The sequence below is a fragment of the Heteronotia binoei genome, chromosome 4 (assembly GCF_032191835.1).
Source record: "Heteronotia binoei isolate CCM8104 ecotype False Entrance Well chromosome 4, APGP_CSIRO_Hbin_v1, whole genome shotgun sequence".
NCBI lineage: Eukaryota > Metazoa > Chordata > Lepidosauria > Squamata > Gekkonidae > Heteronotia > Heteronotia binoei.
In genome coordinates this window covers 27,870,053-27,892,613 of record NC_083226.1, presented here as the reverse complement: position 1 = coordinate 27,892,613, position 22,561 = coordinate 27,870,053, and the positions used below count along the sequence as shown (strand labels likewise).

The 22,561-nt window shown below is 46.2% G+C and overlaps 1 protein-coding gene across 2 annotated transcripts in view; it reads right to left on the bottom strand.

Moving 5' to 3' along the window:
- PAX5 (paired box 5) overlaps positions 1-14,321 on the bottom strand; it is a 298,952-nt gene extending 284,631 nt beyond the window's left edge. For both annotated transcript variants that reach the window (XM_060237028.1, XM_060237029.1), the window contains exons 1-3: positions 14,255-14,321; positions 6,423-6,588; positions 922-1,119 (exon numbers count right to left, since the gene is read on the bottom strand). In XM_060237028.1, the coding sequence (XP_060093011.1) occupies positions 922-1,119; positions 6,423-6,588; positions 14,255-14,297 (407 nt within the window). In that variant the 5' untranslated portion in view covers positions 14,298-14,321. The remainder of the gene's footprint in view (positions 1-921; positions 1,120-6,422; positions 6,589-14,254) is intronic.
- Positions 14,322-22,561: the final 8,240 nt, after the last annotated feature.

Here is a 22,561-nt window from a genome sequence, read left to right as displayed (position 1 = left end):
AACAGTCCACCTTTTTATTGCATATAAATCAATACAAATGTTCTTAGTGTACCAAGAACATTTAAGCAAAATTACTTAGAAATTCTCTTCAGTTTCCCCAAGAGTCTTTGATAGAATCTCAAAATATAAAAGGGCACCTTTTTAATCTGCAAGGTAGCATATTTGGTGGGCAAAATTCCATTGATAAAGCTTGAAGGATGCATGTAATGTGTATGAAAATCAGCAGGACTTTTAAAAGTTTTTCTGATGGCTTAGGCAAAAGGTGCAAGATGAACATCTGGAAACATCTGGGAGGACCACCTCCTTTTGTGAACATGCACCCCAGACTCTGTAATGTCTCAGTGGTTCCCGGAACACCACAAGTTTGCACCAAATGCTAGCAATCCTAGAGGCTGAAACCAAGCCCATACTTGAATTGTGTTGCCCATTTTGATTGAGCTGACATAGTAAGAATGTTTAAATTCCCTTAATATCAAAGGGAATTTCCTGATGTGGTTTAGCATCACAGGAATAAATGTAATAATTCACAAAGAGTGCACTCTGCAAACTACATATTTTGGAGCAATGAGGTTGGCTTAAGTGGAATAACCATGGAGGAAATGGATTACAAATCATTACAAATTCAAAGCATCAACAATAATGTCAGCAGTAATATGGAAAGGCAAAACAGAGGCTGTGGTGCTTATATGGGTGTGAAATTTTATGTTGCTTTCCATAAGAGGTCCTTCTTCCTAAATGCAAAGCACTAAGTGCTGCTTGAGGAAAACAGAACACATGCAAAAAGAATTTGCAAAAGGTGAGTTTTTCACATGTGAACATCCTGGAAATGACCAAAACAGTCCAATTCAATTTTTCAATAATATAAATTGCAGTGAACAAATGTTGAAAATGTCACATTTGTACCATCCAGAATAGCCTTACCTGTTAATTGAGCTAACACTGGGCACTGTGTCGTTGTCACACACTCGCTCCGCTAAAAGTCTGTCCCTGATCTCCCAGGCAAACATGGTGGGGTTTTGGCGTTTATATTCTGCAATCTTTTCTACTACTTTGGGTGTGGCGACCTTTGGTTTTGACCCCCCAATAACTCCAGGCTTAATGCTTCCAGTCTCATAGTACCTAGGATGAAATTTCAAGAAAGAAAAACATATTTATGCCCAGTTCACAGAAATACTTCAATGGTCTCTGCAAATAAACGGTCTAAAATTAAGGCTCTCCAATAAATTATAAGAAGTATTACAGGCACAATCTAAACCAAGATTTTAACTGGAGAGATTTAGCACATATTTAATTCTCTAATCCAAAGCAATATACTTAAAAGTATTTAATTTTGCTCTATTTTTTGAGAGGAGGGTACATTATATATTATTTTTGTATTTGACATGTACGTGTGTGTACATGCACATGATTCTTATGGTAGAGGTAATGTGAATATAGAAAGCAATCTTGAAATGCAATTAACTGAAATGTATTATTACTCAGTAATAGCAACAGTAATTTAAAAAAAAAAATCTGCCAGCATGAGGCGGTTTTGGTTTGGTTTGGTTTGGTTTGATTTGGTTTGGTTTGGTTTGGTTTGGTTTGGTTTTGCACATGTCCACTTTCCTTTAAATTACTGTAAAGTGCAGCTAATGCAAAATGTTAACTCCTTCTTGCAGGGTTTGTTTTTACAGTCTAATTATGCAAAAATGTTTTCAGGAAGCAAAAATTAATTATTTCCTGATGTCTCAAACACTGTCTTTATTTATGCAAATAGCTCTACAAGTTTATCTCTTCACTGTATTTAAACACCATTCTCATAAGTAAGCAATTGCAATTTACTAATGAGAACAGAAAGTAGACTCTACCAAGCATTTATCCTACATGGGCATAAATAAAATGAATGGGGGTATATTATAGGAATTACTTGGTAATAAAAGGCACCCTTTGAACTCAACACTCCACTACTTTGAACTAGATCAGGCACCATCTGAGGTCATGACAACCCATATTACCTTAACTTAGAAATCAAATAAGGAAAATAGAGGTGCGTATGTATTTTGCTGTGGTTCTGTGTGGTTAATTGTTCTTCTATAATTATTCTTTTCTGTACAGAAGCCATAAACCCATGCTACATTCAATTAGGACAAATTTCCATTCTGTTTCTGATGTGAGGAAGTCACCTTCGGCTTTTTGGACTCAGCATTTGACTATGTCTCAGTTCCCTGTCATGTTTTTGATATTGCACAATTATTTCTTAATGAAATCTCTTGTTGTTAGAGCCCAGTTATCTTGTTAACAGGATTGACATAAGATGTCAGAATGCTATCCTAGAACCACTAGTGTCAAAGATAGCTTTACAATAGAATAGAGCTCACTTTTTTACTATTTTAAAGTCCACTTTTCTTCTAAAAACTTAGAACCTGTTCTCATGGAATTTTGGAAGAAATAGCCTGCTGTTTTATGCAGTCTTGTTTGGGAAAATCCTAATTTCAGAACAAAACAAGCTGTATTACAGATTAACCTTTCCATTAAAGTCTTCTGAGATACTGTACCTGAATTTAAACAATAGGGACTCTAAGCCTGACCTCTTTTATTGCATTTGTGTTCGTTCATTCATTCACTCATATGCTTCATTTACAGTCTGCTAATGGATAGCGCATGTTTATATAGCAAAAACAATTGAAAGGAAATATAGACGCATAAAGGCCTTTGTAAAATTAATGTCCTGTTTTGATCAATCTCAACTGAATTATGCTGCAGAACTTAACTTTAAATCAATTTATTCTCATGAAAGCCAATGGAAGTGATTCAGATTCAGTCCAAGAGAATGAACCATAATCAGCTTATGATGAATCAAGCTTTCAGTGCTAATAAACCAGGTCCTTATCAATTTATTTATTTATTTTATTGAATTTATATCCCGCCCTCCCCGCCAAAGCAGGCTCAGGGCTGAAAGGTTTTGTGAAAGCATTTGGGGGGGGGGGGCGGGGGGGAGGGTTAAATGCAAAATGTGTAATTTACTGCATATCTTTCTATGCACTTTGTTCCCCAATAACCGAATACTGTATCTTGGTTACTTGTCAATTTATGTGCTACAAAGAAAGTCCCGATGAATGATCAGGGAACATCTGATAATAACAGCAACATTACATTTATAAAGGTTCAAGCTGATTCGAAAACCCTTCATATACCCTTCATATATTGATGGACTCCTTACAACAATCTGATCAGGTGGGTCAGTATTGTTATCCAAGAGAGTGGGGTGCATAAGGGAGCCTCCCAAGATCATGGCCAAAGCTAGCTTCAGATCAGAAACTTCCAGATTCACTCATTCACTATAGTACACCAGCCTCCTGACACTAGGACACTGTTAAAACTAAGCAACTATTGACGACTATTGGCAGGGTCCTATGCCACTCGTCTTTGAACATGTGGATAAAGGGGATTCTATATCAGACTGGCTACTAGGCCTCTTATACACCCCAAGGAAAAAACCAAAAAATGAGAGCTAGGTTGAATGGTCATAGCATGATCCAACATATGGTATAATTGTTATTACTCACAATACCAAAATACCCAGATTTGAGCACACATATCAGACAGAACAAGGACAAATCATTGCCTCTGTACTATGAATTTCAACTTGATGTAAACTGCCCTCATATTTAATGTATAGTTTGAAGAGTCTACAGTTCCCGGAATGTGATGTTCAATCTTGAACAGATGAATCCATACTGACCCCATATTTGGCGTGAGGGCTACCCTATTACTCTAGATTCTGCTCTGGGATTCACATAGCCAACAGAGACTCCATCAAGAGGAGCAACATTGTTCATGTCTGGTCCAAAACCACTTTCAGCTAATTTCATGACCATGGTGGCTCAGAAACAGCACATTAAATATAGAAACAATGGTTGATGCTTATTTCTCTGAATGGCACACAGTGGTTGCTCGTTCTTCTATGCTTATGTTGTAAATTAAGAAATATTGACTCCAAAATTTGTAATTGAGTTTATTTTACATGTGGGATCACGTTATATTTTTATGCACACAAACACACACACCAGAAAGAGAGAGAGAGAGCTCCAATTACAGTGACATTTTACCAACTGTAATTATTAGTTATGAAAATAATGAGCTATGAAATTCCAATTTATTGTTGACAACTTAAATGACAAAGCTCCGGAGCTCAACTCTTAGCTTCACAGTAATGCAAATATATCTCGTGACAAATCTATCCAGAAACAGTAAAGAATATTTGATGTTCTCTCTGGTAGGTAAATGAGTTGCCTGTTTATTGGTTTTATTTACTGATACTAGTAGAAATTGTTAGCTAATCTTCAAATTGGAAAGGGATGGGGGAGGAAAATGTCAGCAAACTGACTGCTGTCATTCATATTCCTCATTAAAAAACAGCGCTAAGATTCCATATATCATGCAAAAATAATAATGGCCTATGGTAGGATCTCAAGGCTAGTTCTAGTAGCATGGTCCTAATAGTATCAATATTTTATGACAGTATTTTTCTTGAGTTCACCACTCTGTCATCTTAAGGAAATATTAAATGCCCTAGCATTTTTAAACCTAAGATCCTGATGATAGAGTATCCCCACTTACATTTAGATGAACAATTTCAGAATAAGCTGTTTTAGGCTAGAACTGTAACTTGTTGCTTTGTTATTTCCATGTACAACAGTACAAAAATCAGGACTTATTCACTTTAGTCTGTTGAAATACAGATAGTCCACACTGATATAAGACAACAAAGGTCTTTCTTACAATAACACCCTACTACTACATCCTACTACTGAGTCTCAACCTTTAAAACAACAGAGAAAGTAAGGACAGAGAAAAGATTCACCAGCATTGGGTATTATGCAGAGTCATTTGATTCAGTGGAGATTTCACCGTACTCAAAACAGGGTGGAATTTGTACCCATCATCAAGAAACCATCTGCAGTGGTGTGGAAAGAATGCCCTTTTAAAATGAGCCTTGATTTATCAAAATTACATTTTATGGAAGTTTTATTCTAATTAGTGTGAAACTGCATAACTTTCCAAGGGAAAAGGTTCTGTTTGCAGAACATTAGCTTTCCAATTACAGTTTACAGCTATGATATTACAGGCTTTTTAAAAAGTATATTAAAAACACAGGAGAGATGGTAGTTAAGGTGAAATTTAATATGAATATACACTGTTGAAGCAAAGTTGATAAAAAAAACCCTAACCAGTCATATACACATGTTTACTCTGAAGTAAATCCCATTCTGTTCAAGGGGATTTTATCTCATGTCAGTATGCATACTAGTTCTCACAAAAATTGTTGAAACCACAACCTTTTATTAGTTAGGGTGGAGGGAATAAAAGAGCTAATAGGAAATAACTTGCTGTAAGTCAGATCTTTCCAAATACATTGCGTAGGTAGGTGGAAGGCAGAAAAGGGCCCTATAGCAAATTAAATATTAACAATTTTTACGCAGCATCAGCTTTTCATTTGTAGGGATGGACTTTGAACATCATGGAAAGTAGAGCAATAGGTAAATCCCATTCTGTATTCAGAAGAACAAGGGAGGTAATTGTGATCATCTGTCTGCTTAAATCAGTTCCATGTATCTGGCTGGTTTATTTCAATGAAATAAAAACTTTGAAAATAACACATGCTAAATAATGCCATTTCCATCCACTTCAGCAACCATTTGCAAGTGGATTTTGCCATTTCACACAGTAAAATCCAGTTGCAAAGTGCATTGAAAGTGGAATTAAAGTGTGTTATTTGCTGTGTGTGAAAATGCCATGGTTTGTGCTCCAAAACACAATATGTCCCAAATCTATTCATCAGCCTAAGTCAAAATATATATTTAAATTGAGGACAGAGGGGGGAACAGAAATGTGTACTGTTTAAAAGCATTTTGCTGTTGTTTATAGAATCTCCACTGTGAACAAACTTAAATTTCAAAAACTAAAAACAATCTCTATTTGCAAATTCACTTCATTGCATAAACAAAGCACACTTCAAACTGCATTATTTTTGAATGTTCAGAAAGGAAACTATGGCCATGATCCCAGGTATAGGTTTAAACTCATTGATTTCAACAGGATTGAAACACAGCTGACTTTTCTGGGTTGTGGCATATATCCCAAAAAGTACTGCATTGGCAGCTGGTTTGGGTGGCTTTCTTGAAATAGAGGGGACTTTAGAATGATGACTGTAAATGCTAAAGTAGAGTGATTCTTAGACAACAGAAATTAATCATTTCATTGAATGATTAATAACTGCCTGCATAAGCAATCCCTCAAAAATTGTCATCATTGGGTTGTCTTCTGTTTACAAATCTGCTTAGTCTCCAACTCAGCTATTTTTTTGCCTTTTGTAATGGAAAAGAGTATCCAACATGTACTTTAAAAAAAAAAAAAGGAAGTTATTTCTGTTATCTTCTTACCTGCCAAGTATTTTGCTGACACACCCATGACTGACCCGGAGTTGTCTGGAGATATCACACGGTCTAACGCCTTGATGGGCAAGTTCCACAATCCTTTGGCGGACTACGTCAGGGAGCGGTCGCCCATTCACAAAAACACCCCCTAACTGATTCACTCCTCCATGTCCTGAAACATATGGTGGTAAAAAACAAACAAAAACAAAACAAGCAGAGAAAAAAATGTCTTTGTGACTGTTTAAGAAAACACTTTTGGAAGTTCTTGCTCAGCTACTGGCTTCCCTCTACTGTCTAGCACTGAACAACATTTCTTGATGCTGACATGAGTTTTGTCATTTCTTAAAATGCAGACTGGTTTTTTTTTTTCTGAGAGGAAAAGGAACAATGCTATTTACTGAAGACTAATTTTACACTGATAGCAATTTTACACTTGTGTTGCTCTAATTGCCCCAGTAACCATGAATATGTGGTATGAGAATCAGGCCTACGATTCTGTTTTTTAACAAAACATCTTTTGAAAGTTATTTTGAAGCCAATCTGTAAACATTTAGCAAAATGTGAATTATACGATTTAAGATAATAGTAAATCAGAAATGTGCTCAATTTTTGAACTATTGTTAAGATACTATCAGACTTATTTCTGTGTAAATCCTGAAAGGTGAATATACTCTAAGACAATGCCAAACTATTGTCTTCACACATGTAGTTTATTTAACCCAAATACAGATTCTGCCAAAGCAGTAGTTTTTTGCACTTTCAGATTCACAGTTGAATTGCAAATATATTCAAGAAAGGCCCTGTATGTGAATGGAATAATTTCTGGCTGATATAATTTACAACCAACTCTGAACATATTAGGATTTTAGTATAGGAATGAGATGGTTCAGCCAGTCTTAGTACAGTATCATTCCTGACTTCAGATTTTCTCTAGCTTCCTTACGACAAAACATGTAATTTGGAAGAGGTCCCAGCTAGATGAATAGCAGCTAACTGGGTGAAATCAATGAGTGCAAAACATAATGCCATGTTGCTGAGTGAGAAAATACAATTAACTCTCAAATTGTTAATCATGCAAGCCACTTATAATATAAGAGAAGTAGCAATATTGTGAACAAGTAAAGCTGCCACAACCAGCATCACTGGAAAACAACTAATCTCTCTGTTTACAGATGGGCTTGAACTGCAAAGGATTCAGCTGACATATCAAACTGTCTCTCTGTGTTAAATCAATCGGTTACAAATAAAAGTGGCTTGTATTTAAATACAGTCATTTCACCATGGATAAACTGCTGTTGAACTTTGCAAATATCATCTAAACTTGCCAGAACACATCCTAAATAATCATAAAATGCTTAATTACTAAAGACAGTTTAAGCCCACACAGTCACCTTTCAGTGAAGTTCTCTGAAGAAAGATTTTTTTTCTTATTTGTTTTTCAGTTGGCTGGCTATGACTCAAAGATGCTCTTACCTCAGAAATTAAGTTTGATACTTTAAAGAAATGAGGAAATGTCCATCTTTTCTCTTGAAGCTATAAAATTCTGTCTCGAATGATAAAAAAGGGTTTTACCTGAATTAAAAATAATGTCCTATATAGTCCATTATATGGCTAAACTCTACTTCAGCTGTATAGTATACATAAGATTTTCAGTAGCTACTTTTACCCCTCCCAGACTGTTTTCTGTAAATACAAATATTGCCTGCTGTCAAAGAAGCCTCCAAGATTATAGATAACTGTGCAAACCAACATTAGACAAAGGAATTATATGCATTTAGGCCTTGATTTAGCTATACATTTCCGTGCAATACCTATTGATTTAAAATCCAAGTTAATGTTGCAACAGCCAGAAATGGCTGTGATTTATCAGTTCACTTGGGTGTTCACATATACTTGCTCAAGAAGTTATTTAGCCTAAATTAGCTTCTTAGCTGAGACAGATAAATTGTTCAGTGAAAGTGAAGCCCTGGTGAAGTCAAATTTAACAGACTTTAACCATCTACACTAATTAAAAGCAAAAAAAAGTCCTCACAAGTCAGCATAAAATGACAGTCTATCAGGATAATTTCCAAATGTAAGAATGACCAGTATTTTAACAAAATGTAACTTGTCATCATGAGGGAGAATCTTTGGCATCTTATTGAACAAGGACCACTGAAAGCCACAAGACTCATTAATTCTACCCAAAAAAAGCCAATTTCTCCTGGATGTCCTCACTCAAATGTTTTAATAAAATACAATAATGGCTGCAGGCCCATGCCCAGTCAGGCTGCTTAAATCCCACTAATATTAATGGGATTTAAACAGCCTGCCTGTTTAAAGGTCTGCAGCTTGTGCAACCCCATATTCATTATTTGGGAACAGATCCTATTGTATTTAGTGGCACTTATTTCATATAAATGTCCATTGGACAGCAGGAAAGCAATGGATCTATATATGGGGAAGGGGAATATGAGTTTTCCTGAGTTACACACTTTGAATCAAGGAAGGGAGGGAGGGAGGGAAAGAGAGAAAGAGAGAAAGAGAAAGAGAGAAAGAGAGAAAGAGAGAGAGAGAGAGAGAGAGAGAGAAAGAGAGAAAGAGAGAAAGAGAGAAAGAGAGAAAGAGAGAAAGAGAGAAAGAGAGAAAGAGAGAAAGAAAGAAAGAAAGAAAGAAAGAAAGAAAGAAAGAAAGAAAGAAAGAAAGAAAGAAAGAAAGAAAGAAAGAAAGAAAGAAAGAAAGAAAGAAAGAAAGAAAGAAAGAAAGAAAAAGAAAGAGAAACCAGTTAAATTTCTAGCTGAAGTTTGAGCAAGCTGACATTTTAGAACAGCCTAAAACACACCTACAGACACAGGAATGCTGACAGGTGTAGACACAGACAGACGATACCCCAATTATTCTTTCTAGAAAAATGACTCTCCCCATCCTTTCCCTCCCTTGCCCCAATGGCTTACTTCCCAGCCTAAATTGCTTTGGTTTTGATCCAGCACTGGAAAACCAAGCAATCTGAGCTCCTCCTCCAATCGGTATGGACCAGGAAAAAGAATCTCTCCTATTAAGGCTCGAGTGGGCTGCTGAATCCTTTTCTCGCTGGGCTGGGTCTGTAGGTTGCGAAATCACATTAAAATATAATCTGCAGTCTGGGCTTGGTCCGCGTCCTTCCAGAGCCTCCTCGCTGGCAGTTAAAGGGGCCTCCGGATTTATGCCGTTCATCTTTCTTGCTGGAGAAATTTATGGTACGGAAAAGGAATAACTTGCTCAAATGAAAAAGAAAACGATCCATCCGTGGGGATGCTTCCTTCTGCTCCAGTGTGTTCCTTCTCCATTATCAGACAAGAAATTTTTAAAGGCAAAAGGGGGAGGAGAGGAGGGGCGAGGAAGGAACCAGATCTTCTCGATAGCTTCAAAGACCAGTCAAGCACATTGGAACAGAAGACATACAGAGAGGACCAGATCCTGGGAGGTCAAATAGTTCGTTCTCAGAACGCCTGAGCTGTGAAAGATGGAGCTGGTTACTTGGTCCCACCAACAGGGTAGTCTTCTCATCTCTCCCAGGCAGTCAGAGTTTCCAGTTTGCTGAATTAGAATTCAAGGGGAGAGGGGAGCAACTTTTCACTGTGGTGCTGAATTAATTCTGTTCTGATAGGAAAAACGGCTACAAAATGAAAGTGACAGGAAATAAAGTGTGTGCGAGTGTTAAAGCCTAGAATGGGTGTAGGATGCCAGTGAAGACACTCTCGGGCCATATGCAATCTAGATTTGTAAAACCAGGCCCATTGCTTATGTATATGTACACAGGGATGAAAGATGTATGGACTACCTTGTCCACCAGACTCTGCACGTGGGAAGATCAGGAAACTTGAAAATACTACTAACATGCCTTAAAGAGAGGGCGGATCTGTTTGGGCACAAAGCGGGGTTGTTTTTTAAAGGCCTAATGGGTCACAAAGGCCAACACCTTTCCTAGAAGTATGTAATTTACATGCAAATGTTCATTTTTTGCCTGTTGTAAATAGAACTACTGACTGTAACTCCAGGCACACACCTATCTAATATTCCATTTCACTGCCACGGCTGCTTTTATAAAAAAAAAAAAAAAAGTAAATAAGACCAGGTCTTTGGAAATTTATGCCCAATATCTTTGGCTTCAGCATGTTTGTTTTCTCTGATATTTCCAAGCCTTAATTCAAATGTCTGTCCAGCTCCTCTCCTCGGTTTTATCTGACAGTTTAAAAAAAAAAAGTTTAAAAAAGGAATCGTTTGCATTTTCTGGCTCATTTTGTTTACACGCAGTCTCATCCAGAATTCAGCTTCTAGATGCCTTCCTGGTGTTATAAGAAACAGCTGACTCAGCATTTTAAGGGGGAAGTACGGCTGTATTCTACTCATTATCCCACACTTTCTTCTCTCAGTTTTCACGGCTGGGATATTTTTTTTTTTCCCACGTCGTCTCAGTTTGGAAAACAATGCTATTTTCCAATAGAGGAGATGGCAGGCAAGGGCCACTGAGATTTTTGTCTTGGATAGTCAACATTTGCATCATCATTCCAGAGCTAGTAGGTGGAAACGTCGATAAGCCCTCCCCCCCCCCCAAAAAAGTCTTTTTCAGGTCTCCGAAATCTAACTTTTCTTCAGTGCACGTTTAATGACAGTAGGTCAAGCATCGACGTCATAAACAAAGGCCAAGTAAGGCTTTCTTTTAAAGTGACAACGGTATGAAAGGAGAGGAGTTAAACCCCAAGTCCAGAGTTTTCTTTACAAGTGAGGGATAGTGAAACTGACCACTTTTTAATCTCGTGGGGGGGGGGGGTTAAACTGTAAGTAGACCAAAGATTCTTTCTCCCCCTCTGCCCAGTACTACCGTGCTAATTAAGAAGCCAGGTCAAGGCACGCTAATTCAGTAACTAACTCGAGTGTGCAAAACACCCCATTGAACCCCCGCCCCCAAACGACCAGCTCCACAAAAATAAGCACATCATTACTAGTGAGTAATTATGATGAAATTAGAGTGAGAGATGAGCAAGATACGCAGGGAAAATGCGCGGGGGGGGCATTCATTTCTGGTCTTCTCCCCACCTGTAAAGGTCTAGTTTTCATTGTACCAAGATGTTTCCACACGCTCGCTCGCTCGCTCTCCCCTGCCTGGGTATTTTGACACCGCTGATGATCTATAGAGGAGGGGAAACGTTTTGGGTTTTCCTCGGATCTAAACGCAGATCGGAGGTTAAGAAGATTATCCATACTGTATTCCAAGCAATGGTTAGCCGCTTTATTCTAAGGTGATTTCAATGTTCTCTTTTTAAAAAATGTACAGCTTTTCGAGTGAATTCCTATTTCTGTTTACAGGCAGTTCTTTTATTTAACGGGTAAAGGAGGCTATGTCCAGTTTTAAAGGGTGGCTTTGGTTCAGAGCGCTTCTAAAACTGGATTCGTTTTAAAAACTGTCTTCTACTGGGTTTCTTTAGAAGCAAAGCCTGCGCATCGCTTTCCTGGTGAGCGGAGGAGACGTAGCGTTACTGAAGGGATGACTCGCACGGTGGAGCTCTAGACGGATGTTTCCAGCTCCTCTTACAACACAAAACGCGTTTTCTGGCGGAGGGCAGAGCGGTACTAATGTGCAGGGAAGCCACCCTCTCTCACTTCCCCTGGACACACCAACAGGAGCACAAGCACACGGCTTTCCCAACCGAGATCAACAACTGCCTCCTCTTGCCTTCTCTTTTGGCGCAGCTTCCTAATAAATAAAACGAACAAGGAGAAAGAGGGGAAGTAACCAGGATGGTCGCCCTTCCCCATCTTCTTCCCGTGTTTGTTTTTCGTTGTTGTCAAATTCCTGCAGCAAAATATCGATTTGTAATTATTTGGGTTAATGGGGGGAGCCCCCGGTCCCTTGGCAGCTTCCCCACTCAGGGTCGCTCGTCAAATCAGCACAAAGGCAAGTCCAAGAATCAGGGGGAAGCATTTCCTGTTTCCCATGTCCCTTATTCTGCAGCCTGGTGTTGTTTTTTTCACTGTGCATGCTACTCATCTAAAATCTCTTTCCGAAATTATTTCTCTCTTTGTTCTTCCCCCGCAGAAAAAAATAGCTTATTGTTAGTCTTAGTTTGAGCTATGAAGATTGTTCTCATTCAAACATTAATGATCTTGCAAGCAGTATTTCTCAGGGAATATTCTGTCGTGCCTTGTTATGTGTCATCTAGAGTGAAAATGTCTTATAAGGAGATGATAGATAGATAGATAGATAGATAGATAGATAGATAGATAGATAGATAGATAGATAGATAGATAGATAGATAGATAGATAGATAGATAGATAGATAGATAGATAGATAGATAGATAGATAGATAGCCTTTTTATTTGGAAAAAAGAGCAACGACCTTCGTTAAAGGGCTGCGGTGAGTGAGGGAAATACGATTCGTTCTACCCAATATTTCCTTGAAATCTCTGGATCTAATCCGGCGTTTAACTCACCATGAGAGAAGATGTCATTTCACATAACACTGTGCTAATGGATAAATCTCCTCCAGCCCTCTCAAGCACAACAAATCTCATGCAAACACATTACACGCGGCCAACTAACTTAAACAAGGTCCCCAAGTTTAAGGCCCTTTTAAACATTCTGCCTCCCCCAGACTTTAGATTATTGCAGCCAATTTTGTCTCCTTTCTAGAAAGAAAAAAACCGAACCCACACTCCCCATTAATCCAATCTGCATTTATTTTTGAAACATATGTTTAGGAAAGAGCAGTCCACCCTAGACTAAACTTTTTCCCCTATAACTTTTTAATATAGGTTTGAGTCTTCTGCCTAAGGGGGAGGGGTTGTTTAAATTGTTTTAAAGATGCGTTAGAAAGACACTCACATTCAAATGAGTTTTTTAAAAATGAAATTCCAAGGTCTTTCGCTCTCCCCCCTTCCCCTTTCCAATCGATATTTAGATTAAACGGCTAAATTTTTAAAAAGTCACGTTGGAGAGCCCTGAACTTCTTACACACACAAAAGAAAGGATGGAAGAGGAGACAGAGGTTATGAGTAAGAAAGAGGAATGAAACCCCTACAGAGGGAACCTTTCTAAATGCTTAGAAGTTGTTTATTGGCTCGGTAAACAGTACCGAAATCAAGGGGGTCCAGCTGTTTAGGATAAGGATGCCAATAACATTTATGGGCGCTTCTTTTGCTCAGTCCTCGGGCTCAGGATCTGGATCTAACAGCCCTTGATCTGTGCTGATGACACTTTTAGTTCCTTGTTACTTGGAGAGATTTTAGTGGACTCGCGCTGCTGTCCTTATTGCGCTCCCTTCTCTTCCCCCCATCCCCCCCCCAGCAATTAATTATCATTTTAAATGGGACCGGCATTCCTGCCAAAGGCAAGCCGGTTTTGTCGCTTGGTTAAACACAGGGCTTCCAACCTCTCTTCAAGGAGAGATCTCCCCCACCCTCAAAAAAAATGCTTTGCTGTCTTCCTAAGAGGGGGGGATATGTTGGTTATTTTTCTCTCCCCTTCTACATTCTTCTTCTCGGAGTTCTTTGAGACCGGACCGGGTTTGCTTGGCTTTGGACCCCCGGACCCCAACTGGGCAGTCCCCGGCTGGAGCAGAAAGAGCCGCTGACTGGCGGGCAGGCAAAGGGAGCTGGGGCCCCTGTGCCCCTCACTCCCTCTTCCCCCTGCCCACTGCCCCAAACCGGTCGGAAAGCGCCCTGCCCCGGAGGGGGGGGGGCATCCCAGTTCCAGTCGCCTCGCCTCCCCTTCCCCCAGCCCGCGAAAATCCAAAGGGCGAAGCAAACAAACGAAACCCGGGCCCGGCTGGCGGGGAGAAGGACACCCCCCACCCCCTCCTTCCCAGCCGCCTCTACTTACTATGCATGGCTGCGAACGGGTCGTGCTTACAGTGTATTTCCATCGGGGCTGGCGCTCCCCGGCGCGGGCGAGCGAGCGGCGGATCGAGCGAGGCGAAAACTCCCGAGGAAGGAAGGAAGAAGAAGGACAGAAGGGGCACTTTTGCTTCTGGGGGGAGAGGCGGGCTTCTCGGGCGTCGCTGCTCGCGGGGCTTTCGCGGCCGCTGCTAGTGGAGGGTCCCGGGCAGAGGGGCGCCGCCCGACGCCTCCAGGCTCCCCCGCCCAGCCCCGATCCGGCCCCGAGCTAGTTCCGCCGGGCGCGAAGGCAGAGGGCTCGTCTGCGCTGGCCTCCCCCCCCCCCCCCAGCCTCGCCCCCTCGTCCTCCTCCTCCTGCCGCCGCCGCCGCCGCCGGGGATCCGCGCAGGGAAGGCGGCGGGCGGCCGAGCGAGAAGCTCCAGGAGGAGAGCAGGCGGCCGCGGCGGCAGCAACCGTGCGAGGCTGCCCCAGGCGCGCGCCTCCTGCCTGCCGCCCTCTGCCCTCCTCTCTTCCTCTCTTTCTTTCTTTCTTTCTTTCTTTCTTTCTTTCTTTCTTTCTTTCTTTCTTTCTTTCTTTCTTTCTTTCTTTCTTTCTTTCTTTCTTTCTTCTTCCTTTCTTCCTTCCTTGCTGCTAGCGAGGGGCCGGGCTCAGGCGCAGCCTTTTGTGCGAGGCGCCCAGGCGTCCCAGGTGCTCGGGGGTGCCCCCACCTCCTGCTGCTGCTGCTGCGGCCGAGGCGGGCTGGGGGGCTGGCGGGCTGGAGCGCTTCTGCCCGGGGGAGGAGGCGCGGAACAGGTGCGCGGGTGGCCTCTCGGGGGCCGAGCGTGCGAAGTGCTGAGGAGACAAGAGCGAGAGAGAGGCGTCGTCGCGTGGGCTCCCGTCCGCCCGCCCCCTTCCCGCGCCCTTCTCGGTGGGCTCTCCTCGCGGGGCGCCTTCAGCGCGGCGGCCGCCGAAGTTGGCGGGAAGTTGCGCTTGGAGGGGCGCCAGAGGAGGCGCGGAGGGCAGCGCGGCGGCGGCGGCGGCGGCTGCAGCGGAGGTGGTGGCGGCGGCGGCGGCAGCACGAGCCTGCCAGCGGCATCCCCGCCGCGCGCCAGAGAGCCAGGCAGAGAGAGCGCCAGCAGGGGAGGGAGAGGCGTGTTTTGCTCGTGGCGCGCGCCACGCGTCCCGCCTCACGCGCTCTTCTGGCCGCTTTTTTTCTTTTTCCTTTCCTTTTTTTTTTTTTTGAACGCGCGCGGGGGCGCGCGCGGAAAGTTTGCCGCGCTGCGCTCCCAGAGTCGAGGGCGGGCGGCTGCGCGCGCGGAGGGAGAGCCTCGGGCAGTCTGAGGGCGGCTCTGCCTGCCTGTGTGTCTGCGCGCGTGCGCCTAGGTGTCCACCTGGCCGGCTCCCCTCCCTGGCGCGAGCCCTATCCCCCCCCCACCACACACACACAGCCGCGCGCACGCGCGCTCACACACCCCTGGGCGCTCAAGCTCCGGGTGCCTTTCCGACTCTCCCCTCGGGCGCCTGCTCCAAGCTAGCCGAGCGACTCGCTCCCTTCCCTCCAGCCGGCTTTCAGGACCCCGCGTCTTGCGGACAGCGGCCGCGGGGGGTAGCAGCCAGTGGGAGAGCCGCGAGGGGGCGGGAGGGCAGCGCTGCAGGCGGGAACGGGGGGGGGGGGGGCTCGGGCTGACCCGTCACTCAGCCCCGCCGCCTCCAATCAGAAAAGTAAAGTTACGGCCCGGCGCGCATTGGCTGAGGGCCTCGGGGAGCTCCGGGCGGGGGGAGGGGGGCGGCGCCTGATTAGCCCCCGGCCGAGCAATCCGCGACGGCCGGGGGCGGAGCCACGCGCGGGGAGGGGGGAAGGGATTCATTGACAAACTGGAGGGAGCGGGGGGGGAGGGGATGTGCGTGGACCTGAGAAGGAGCCCGCGGGGTCTGGGAGCTGCAACTGGGGCGGGCGGGGGGGGTGAGGAAGCGCGTGACTGGGTCTTGCACCGGGAAGCCCGATCCGGGGCAGCGGAGGAAGCGCCGCGGCTGTGCTCACGGGTGGGGGGGGGGCGCTTGAGTGCATCAGACCGCAGCCTTGCAGCGCCGGCCAAGTTGACTCACAAGTCAGGCCCTCTGAGGTCAGCCGAGTCAAAAGGCAGCTTTAGGATCATGGCAACTCTGCCGCCCCCATCTTCCGAGGGGTTTTTTATTATTTCTCAAGAAGGGTCACACCTTTGATCCGCCAAGCCCACCACAGAGAGAGAGAGAGACTTCGTTTTGTTTTCCTATAGCAAAAAGAAACAGTGGCACTGGAGCTGCGGGGAAGGAGGGGCTGAATGTGCAAATCTTTGTGTGCATGGAGGACCCCCTTCTCCGGAGTACGGGGCAGAGAAAGGGCGAGGGCCGGCGGTGTCTCCCCTGCCTCTCCTCCAGCTCCTCCGATGCGAGTCAGGCCTTTACAAAACCGTGTCGATAATACCTTGCCCCAGACCCCCGAGGGCCCTGTTGATAAGGTTTGTTTCGCCGCACCCGGGCGGACTTGAGCGTGTGCCTGGAAAGGAGCGCTGGCGTCTGAAACGGCCTGCGCAACCGCCGCTTCCAGCGATGAATGGCTTGCGGCCGAGGGCCTGCGGCGGAGAACAGCATTTCCAGGCCCCAAAGACCGTGGGAAGCCCCTTCAAGCATTTGGCCATCAGCTATCCAGCGATGCCAGACCCGGTGGCCAGCCTGTCTGCGGGAAAGAGACCTTATAAAAGCGGGCGGGGGGGGGTGTTTCTGTCTCAGAATGTGCGCAGCCTCTGGGTGCAATCAGTGGGCCCCTTGTGCTGCCGGGGAAGGAAGCCCCCTGGGGCCCCAAAGACTCTCCCTTCGCCCAGACACGAGGAGAGGAAGCTCCCGGGCGGGGCGGGAGACAGGACTGTGCCGCTATGGCCAAGAGGGCGCGCAGGCCTCCGCAGGCTCCCTCTCCCTTCGCATCTCCATCGGGCCAGAGGCCTGCCAAGGGCTCCCGAGCGTAATGGCGAGGGAGAGCGTGGCCTTGGGGAGAGTCCTGGGCCTTCATCGACCCTTGAAGGAATGACGCTGGTGGTTAGGGGGGGCCCGGGGGCTTCGCCGCCGCCCGCCCTTCCTCCCGGGCGCCTCTCTTCACCTGCCAAGTCCGGCGACCTCATCGATTTTGCCATTGAACTCCCATCAAGGGGCGGGGAAGCCTGCCTGGAGGCGCTGCAGTCTCGGGGCTGCCCTGGCCGCCGCTCGAGCGGTCGATGGAGCCAGCCAGGCCGCTGCTCCAAAGGGGCGAGTCTTGGGTTCCCTCCTTAGTCCTGGCCAGTAAAGGCGGGTTTTTAAAACAGAACATTGTGACCATTTAAAAAAAAAAAGAAAGAAAAAGACTGTGCTCTCTTTTTAAAGAGAAGAAAGGGCCTTTCAACCGCCGCAGCAGCAGACCCACGTTGCCCGCCCGCCCGCCCTTGGCCTTAGAGACCCGCACAAGCCTCGACAGAGTCCCCTCCTCCTCCTCCTCCTCCTCCTCCCCGCCTAGTCTCCTCGCTCAGGTTTCCCAGAGATGTGGTGCGGATCCGGGCTCTGGCCAGCTGCAGGTGCCTGGCGGAGTTCAGCGTTCTCCGGGGCTGCGCTCGTGGGGGAGAAAGCAAGTTGGAGAGCGCTCTCCATGGGCCGGTGCGTCGCCAGGGAATCTTTGCTAGACCCCGATCTGGAGGGTTATAAACCTGCACAGGTGGGTGGTGGGTGGGGGAAAGCAACGGGTGAGCAGCGGTGATCCATCGCAATGACTTCCACATTAAAACCTCCCTAAGGCCCGGACGTCTGGCTGAAAGAACCTGCACCTTTCAAACCATCTTCCGCTGTTCTTAATTCTATTCTGTTTCAAACTGCACGTGTTTCGAAGTGCTCCGTTTTCTATATAGTGAACACGTGTGATGTTGTGTGTGCGCGAGCACCAGAGAGAACGTGTGAACACAAATCTGGACGAAAAGACGTTCACGCGGTAACGCAATAACCCGATCGTAGGGACGGAACAACAGCGGGTCTGCCTAGGCTGTTCTTGGCCTACCTCTCTACGTGTGGTTAGTCCGAAAGCCACATATCTGACCCAGTGTCCGTGTTTACCTGTGTGAACAAAAATGGCACCTGCTTTCGTGGCAATGTCATTGCGAATCTTGTAAGCACTGCGTGTTGTCGACTATGCCTGCGCACATGGAACGCTCGCAGAGGGACCGAGCTGTACCGAATGCGCATTCACACACCGACGTCGTGCTCTTGCATTTACACACGTTGGCCTACAATTAATTACACTATAACCGCACCTCAGCACAGCGATAAGTCAGTTTCATCCCAGGGCAAGCGTGTACCAGCCGAGTCGTAAATGTGTGCTTTCTCTCTGACGCGCGCAAACACACGCTCATTGTGAAGGCCGCAAAGAGGAGGAGGTTGCGTCATTTCTAAGGACTGGAACACTGCAACTCTAGAAGTTCACGGGCTAAAACCTCCCCCAATTTGAACAGAGCCAGATTTAAACGAAGCTTTGACGGGCGCTTTTTCCAGGGCCTGACATTCTGTTTTAAGCGCGCTTGCCTCGGTATTTGCAGGGCTGACCAGGTCCCGGGTTTGTTCTTCGAGTCCCTTCGGCGTGTGGCTAAAACGTAAGACGGGGACACCTCCAAGCCTAGACCGACCAGGGGAAAGGTGCTTTGGAGGCATCTGTTCCTCTCCTGTGATGGCAAGCAGGGTCTCCCCGGTTCCGACGGCGCCTTCCTTCCTTCCTTCCTCCCCGATGCATTCAAAGAGGAAGGTTTTGAGTAGAGCAGGCGGCGGGGCTGCATGCTTCGCTTCTCCCTTGCTTGGGAAAAAGAAATAAATTCCTTCCAACTCGAGTGGCTGCAGCGTTATTGGGGGTTGGGTGGGGGGGGGGGGGGTAGGCTGCAGGGGGAAACTAGAAAAGCCCTTTTAGCCGGACGCTGCGTGTGAAAAGCTGTGAAGCTTGGCGGCCTTCCCTCTCCAGCCGATTGAGACCCAGAAGATGTTGGATTTGAAGGCCATGCCCCAGCGAGGAGGCGAGGCGTTGGCAGAAGGTGCGAGTCAGGAGGCCCAAGCCTTCCCAGTTGCGGAAGGGCACCGCTCCAGCCCCAAGAGAGGCCGCCTATCCGCGGGAGAGCCGGCTGAGGCGTGTCCTCCTTGAGAGAGGCTGCAGGGAACCCCTTCGCCCCAGGCCTGCGAGCGCTGCAGGCCCAGTTTCCGGCGGCCGCTTTCCAGATGGGCGATTCTCGAAGCGGAATGTGCCGCCCGCATGGCGCGCAGCGGGCCGAAAGGGAAGGATCGATATGCCTTCCCCTGCGATCCGAAGAAGGGCCGCGATGGAGAAGTCAGATCCGCCGGAATCGCTGCCAAGTTTGACTTGTCAGGGAAGGTGGAAGTTTCGGAGGAATGAGAGGGGAGGGGGCGGGAGGAAGCCGCCTGAGCCCGGCAGCGGGTCTTCCCGGCTGGCTCCGTACAGCCAAGGGAGATGAATTCCAAAGGACACCAAAAGCTCCCCCCACTCCGCCTCCCTAAGGCCATCCAAAAGGGCTTCCAAAAGAGGCGTTCCAAAAGGTAGGCAGAAGGAGTTGCTGGTACAGCGAAGGCGGGATCCTATGTTGGTTTCCTCCGGAGTCGATCCCATCCTGTCCCTCCACGGCAATCCTAGCGTGTTTAGGATTGCAGCGAGAGAAGTCTGGGACTCTTGAGACAGCAAGCATGAGTGACCTATGGCGGGTTTTTTGTTTGTTTAAAAAATAATAATAAACAGCACACATACCTGCCAATGTTCCCTCTAAGCTGTGGAGTCTTGTGAGCAAAAATTATACTCTGTGAGCTGCTGGCATTCAAATTGTGAGCTACTGCTTAAATTAGTTTATGATCTGGGGCTATTTTTCACGAGCTAAGACAAATATGGGCGAGTCAGAGGCCGAAAATCTGTGCGCTAACTCACACTAACTCAGCTTAGAGGGAACACTGATACCTGCATGTAGAAAACTAGCACCGTAGATGGAATGCGTGAGGAGCTAGCTTAGTAGTTTATTGCATGCAAAGAGAGTTTCCTTCTGTTGAGAAGGCCCATTCTTCCCCTGCAGTCTGACCAGAGACCTCCAGCACTGACTGGATACACAAACACCCCAGTTTAATCTTATGGCCAAGAATGGGACTGGACAGGCTGAACCGTTTTGCTTCGGGGTGGGGCTGCCCTCCTCTCCCTGAGCCCCCGGGGACAATTCCTCCGTTAGGATTGCTGGCGGATGTGCGCTCTAGGGGCAAACCGTTTCAGGGAGAAACCAGCAGTCTTTAAACCAGCGCCGATTTCTTTGGTTTGGATGGATTTCAGAGGGAAATTCTCCAGTGGCGGGTCAAGATCAGCCTGGAGAAGACCTGTTGGGGCGGGGGTGGGTGGGGAATGGTGCAAGGGCGGGTGTTTGGGAAGTTTGCATTGTTTGCAGAGTGCGTCCCTCTCCAAAGAGACTCCAGGCGCCCTTCTCGCTCCAGGCAAACTGTGCTTCTCCTTGGAGTCTTCTGGTGCAGCGCCACCAGTTGATGGTTTCCACGGAAGTGGTGAGAGATCCCGGCAAGAGAGCCGCAGATTCCAACAACAACCATCCAGAGATCTTCTCTGGAGTACATACAAGATGGTTTCGCACATGCGCGCACACGAAAAATATATTTCAAAACAAGGGGTTGCTGGATCGCTCAGGGGTAGCTAAAGGGGGTACCTACATCCCTATATATACCCCATATCTGTGGTATAATTTGCTAAGGTTCTGGAATGAATCACAGGTTTGGGGGTTGTTGTTTTTTAAAAAAGCAGAAGTGTAGGGATGGACCCCTGAAAGATGCTTCAATCCCACCAGTCCGGAGCAATACCTTAAAGCCTCCCAGGTCAGCTTCCCCCGCTGGCCTTGTTTCCTTGACCACGGGGCAACCCCACCTGACTCACGCCTAGCTCTTCAGGGGCGTCCGAGATAGCTCACTTCGAGTTTTAGGCCTCATCAGAGTACTCCTTCGGAAGGACTTCTCTTTCTCCCCAGCTCTCTGAAGATTGTCAACAACTAGATGGACCTACCGACTTGGTATGCAGGCCAAAGGCATGAACCTGTGTTTGTGTGTGTGTGTGTTTTGGGGGGGGGGGGGGTTAAACGACGCTGAAAAGAAATCTTGTGAATTTTTGAACGATCCAAATGTTCTTTAAAAGCACTGGGGATAGGGTTTTTCTTTGTCTGTGTTAGTTTAATCACCAATCTATCCAAGAACTGTCTGCCATCTTTTTCATTAGCAGGGGTTCTGGATGGAAGGGCAAAGGGATTTATTGGGGGGGGGGGGCAGGTGATTCACAGCAGAGTTCAGGGCATTTCTTGTGACTGGTTTTTAAACTTCATATTATCACAGGTCAGTAATGCAGCTCCTTTGAGAGGGAGGCTTTGCTGGAAGAGAGAGAGAGAGAGATCTTGTTCTTGTAACCGAGTGTCTGTGGTTTTTGTACCCTTCTGTGAACTTGTCAACGGATATCATTTTGTGAGCAACTTCAGAAAGGTTGAGGAAAGAGGAAACGAAAATGACCCCAAGATTTCTCAGGGTAGAGAGCAGGGCCTTGATTCCCTCCCAAACACACACATTTCTCCCCCCCCCCCCCGCTTCTTTGAAAATGGCTTTCTTTTAAATGGGGGTCCTAACCATTCTTCCAGTCACTAGGATTCTCCAGGCCAAATCAATGGAACTCCATAGGCAGGCGCCCAACCCTCACCACACACACATCTCCCAAGAAAGAGTCCTGCTGTCTCGCTTCATCTCCAGGAGCATACAGGCAAGATTTCACCACAGAGGCCTGATGCTCTGCTATGCTGCTTTCCCCTCCTCCCAGCACTTGGCCAGGTTCCCCAAACCCCCTACCCCTATTGCTGTGCACCCCTCATCTCCCACACCCCTGCAAACCCCGTCCTACAGCTTGCCCCTGTGTGCCAAGGAGTCCTGTGCCCATCAAGAGGCCAGGTTCTTAGCCATTCCCTGAAGAGGTACCTTGCAAGCTTTTCTCCAGAGTGCAAAACAACCTAAAAGCAACATTTCCATCTGTGCAGTTTGTTTCTAATGTAGACCTAAGGCCTGGTCATCATGGTGGGGTGAAGAATGCCACTTTTCCTTGAACTGAGATGCCCACCACAAGATCCCAGCCTTTGGGATCTTGAGTTTCTTGTTATCATCGGAATCTGCATTTTGTTGTTGTTGTTTAAAAATAAATAAATGGGGTCATCACCTTTCCTTTACTGATGGTAGTGGTGGAAAGTGCCCTCAA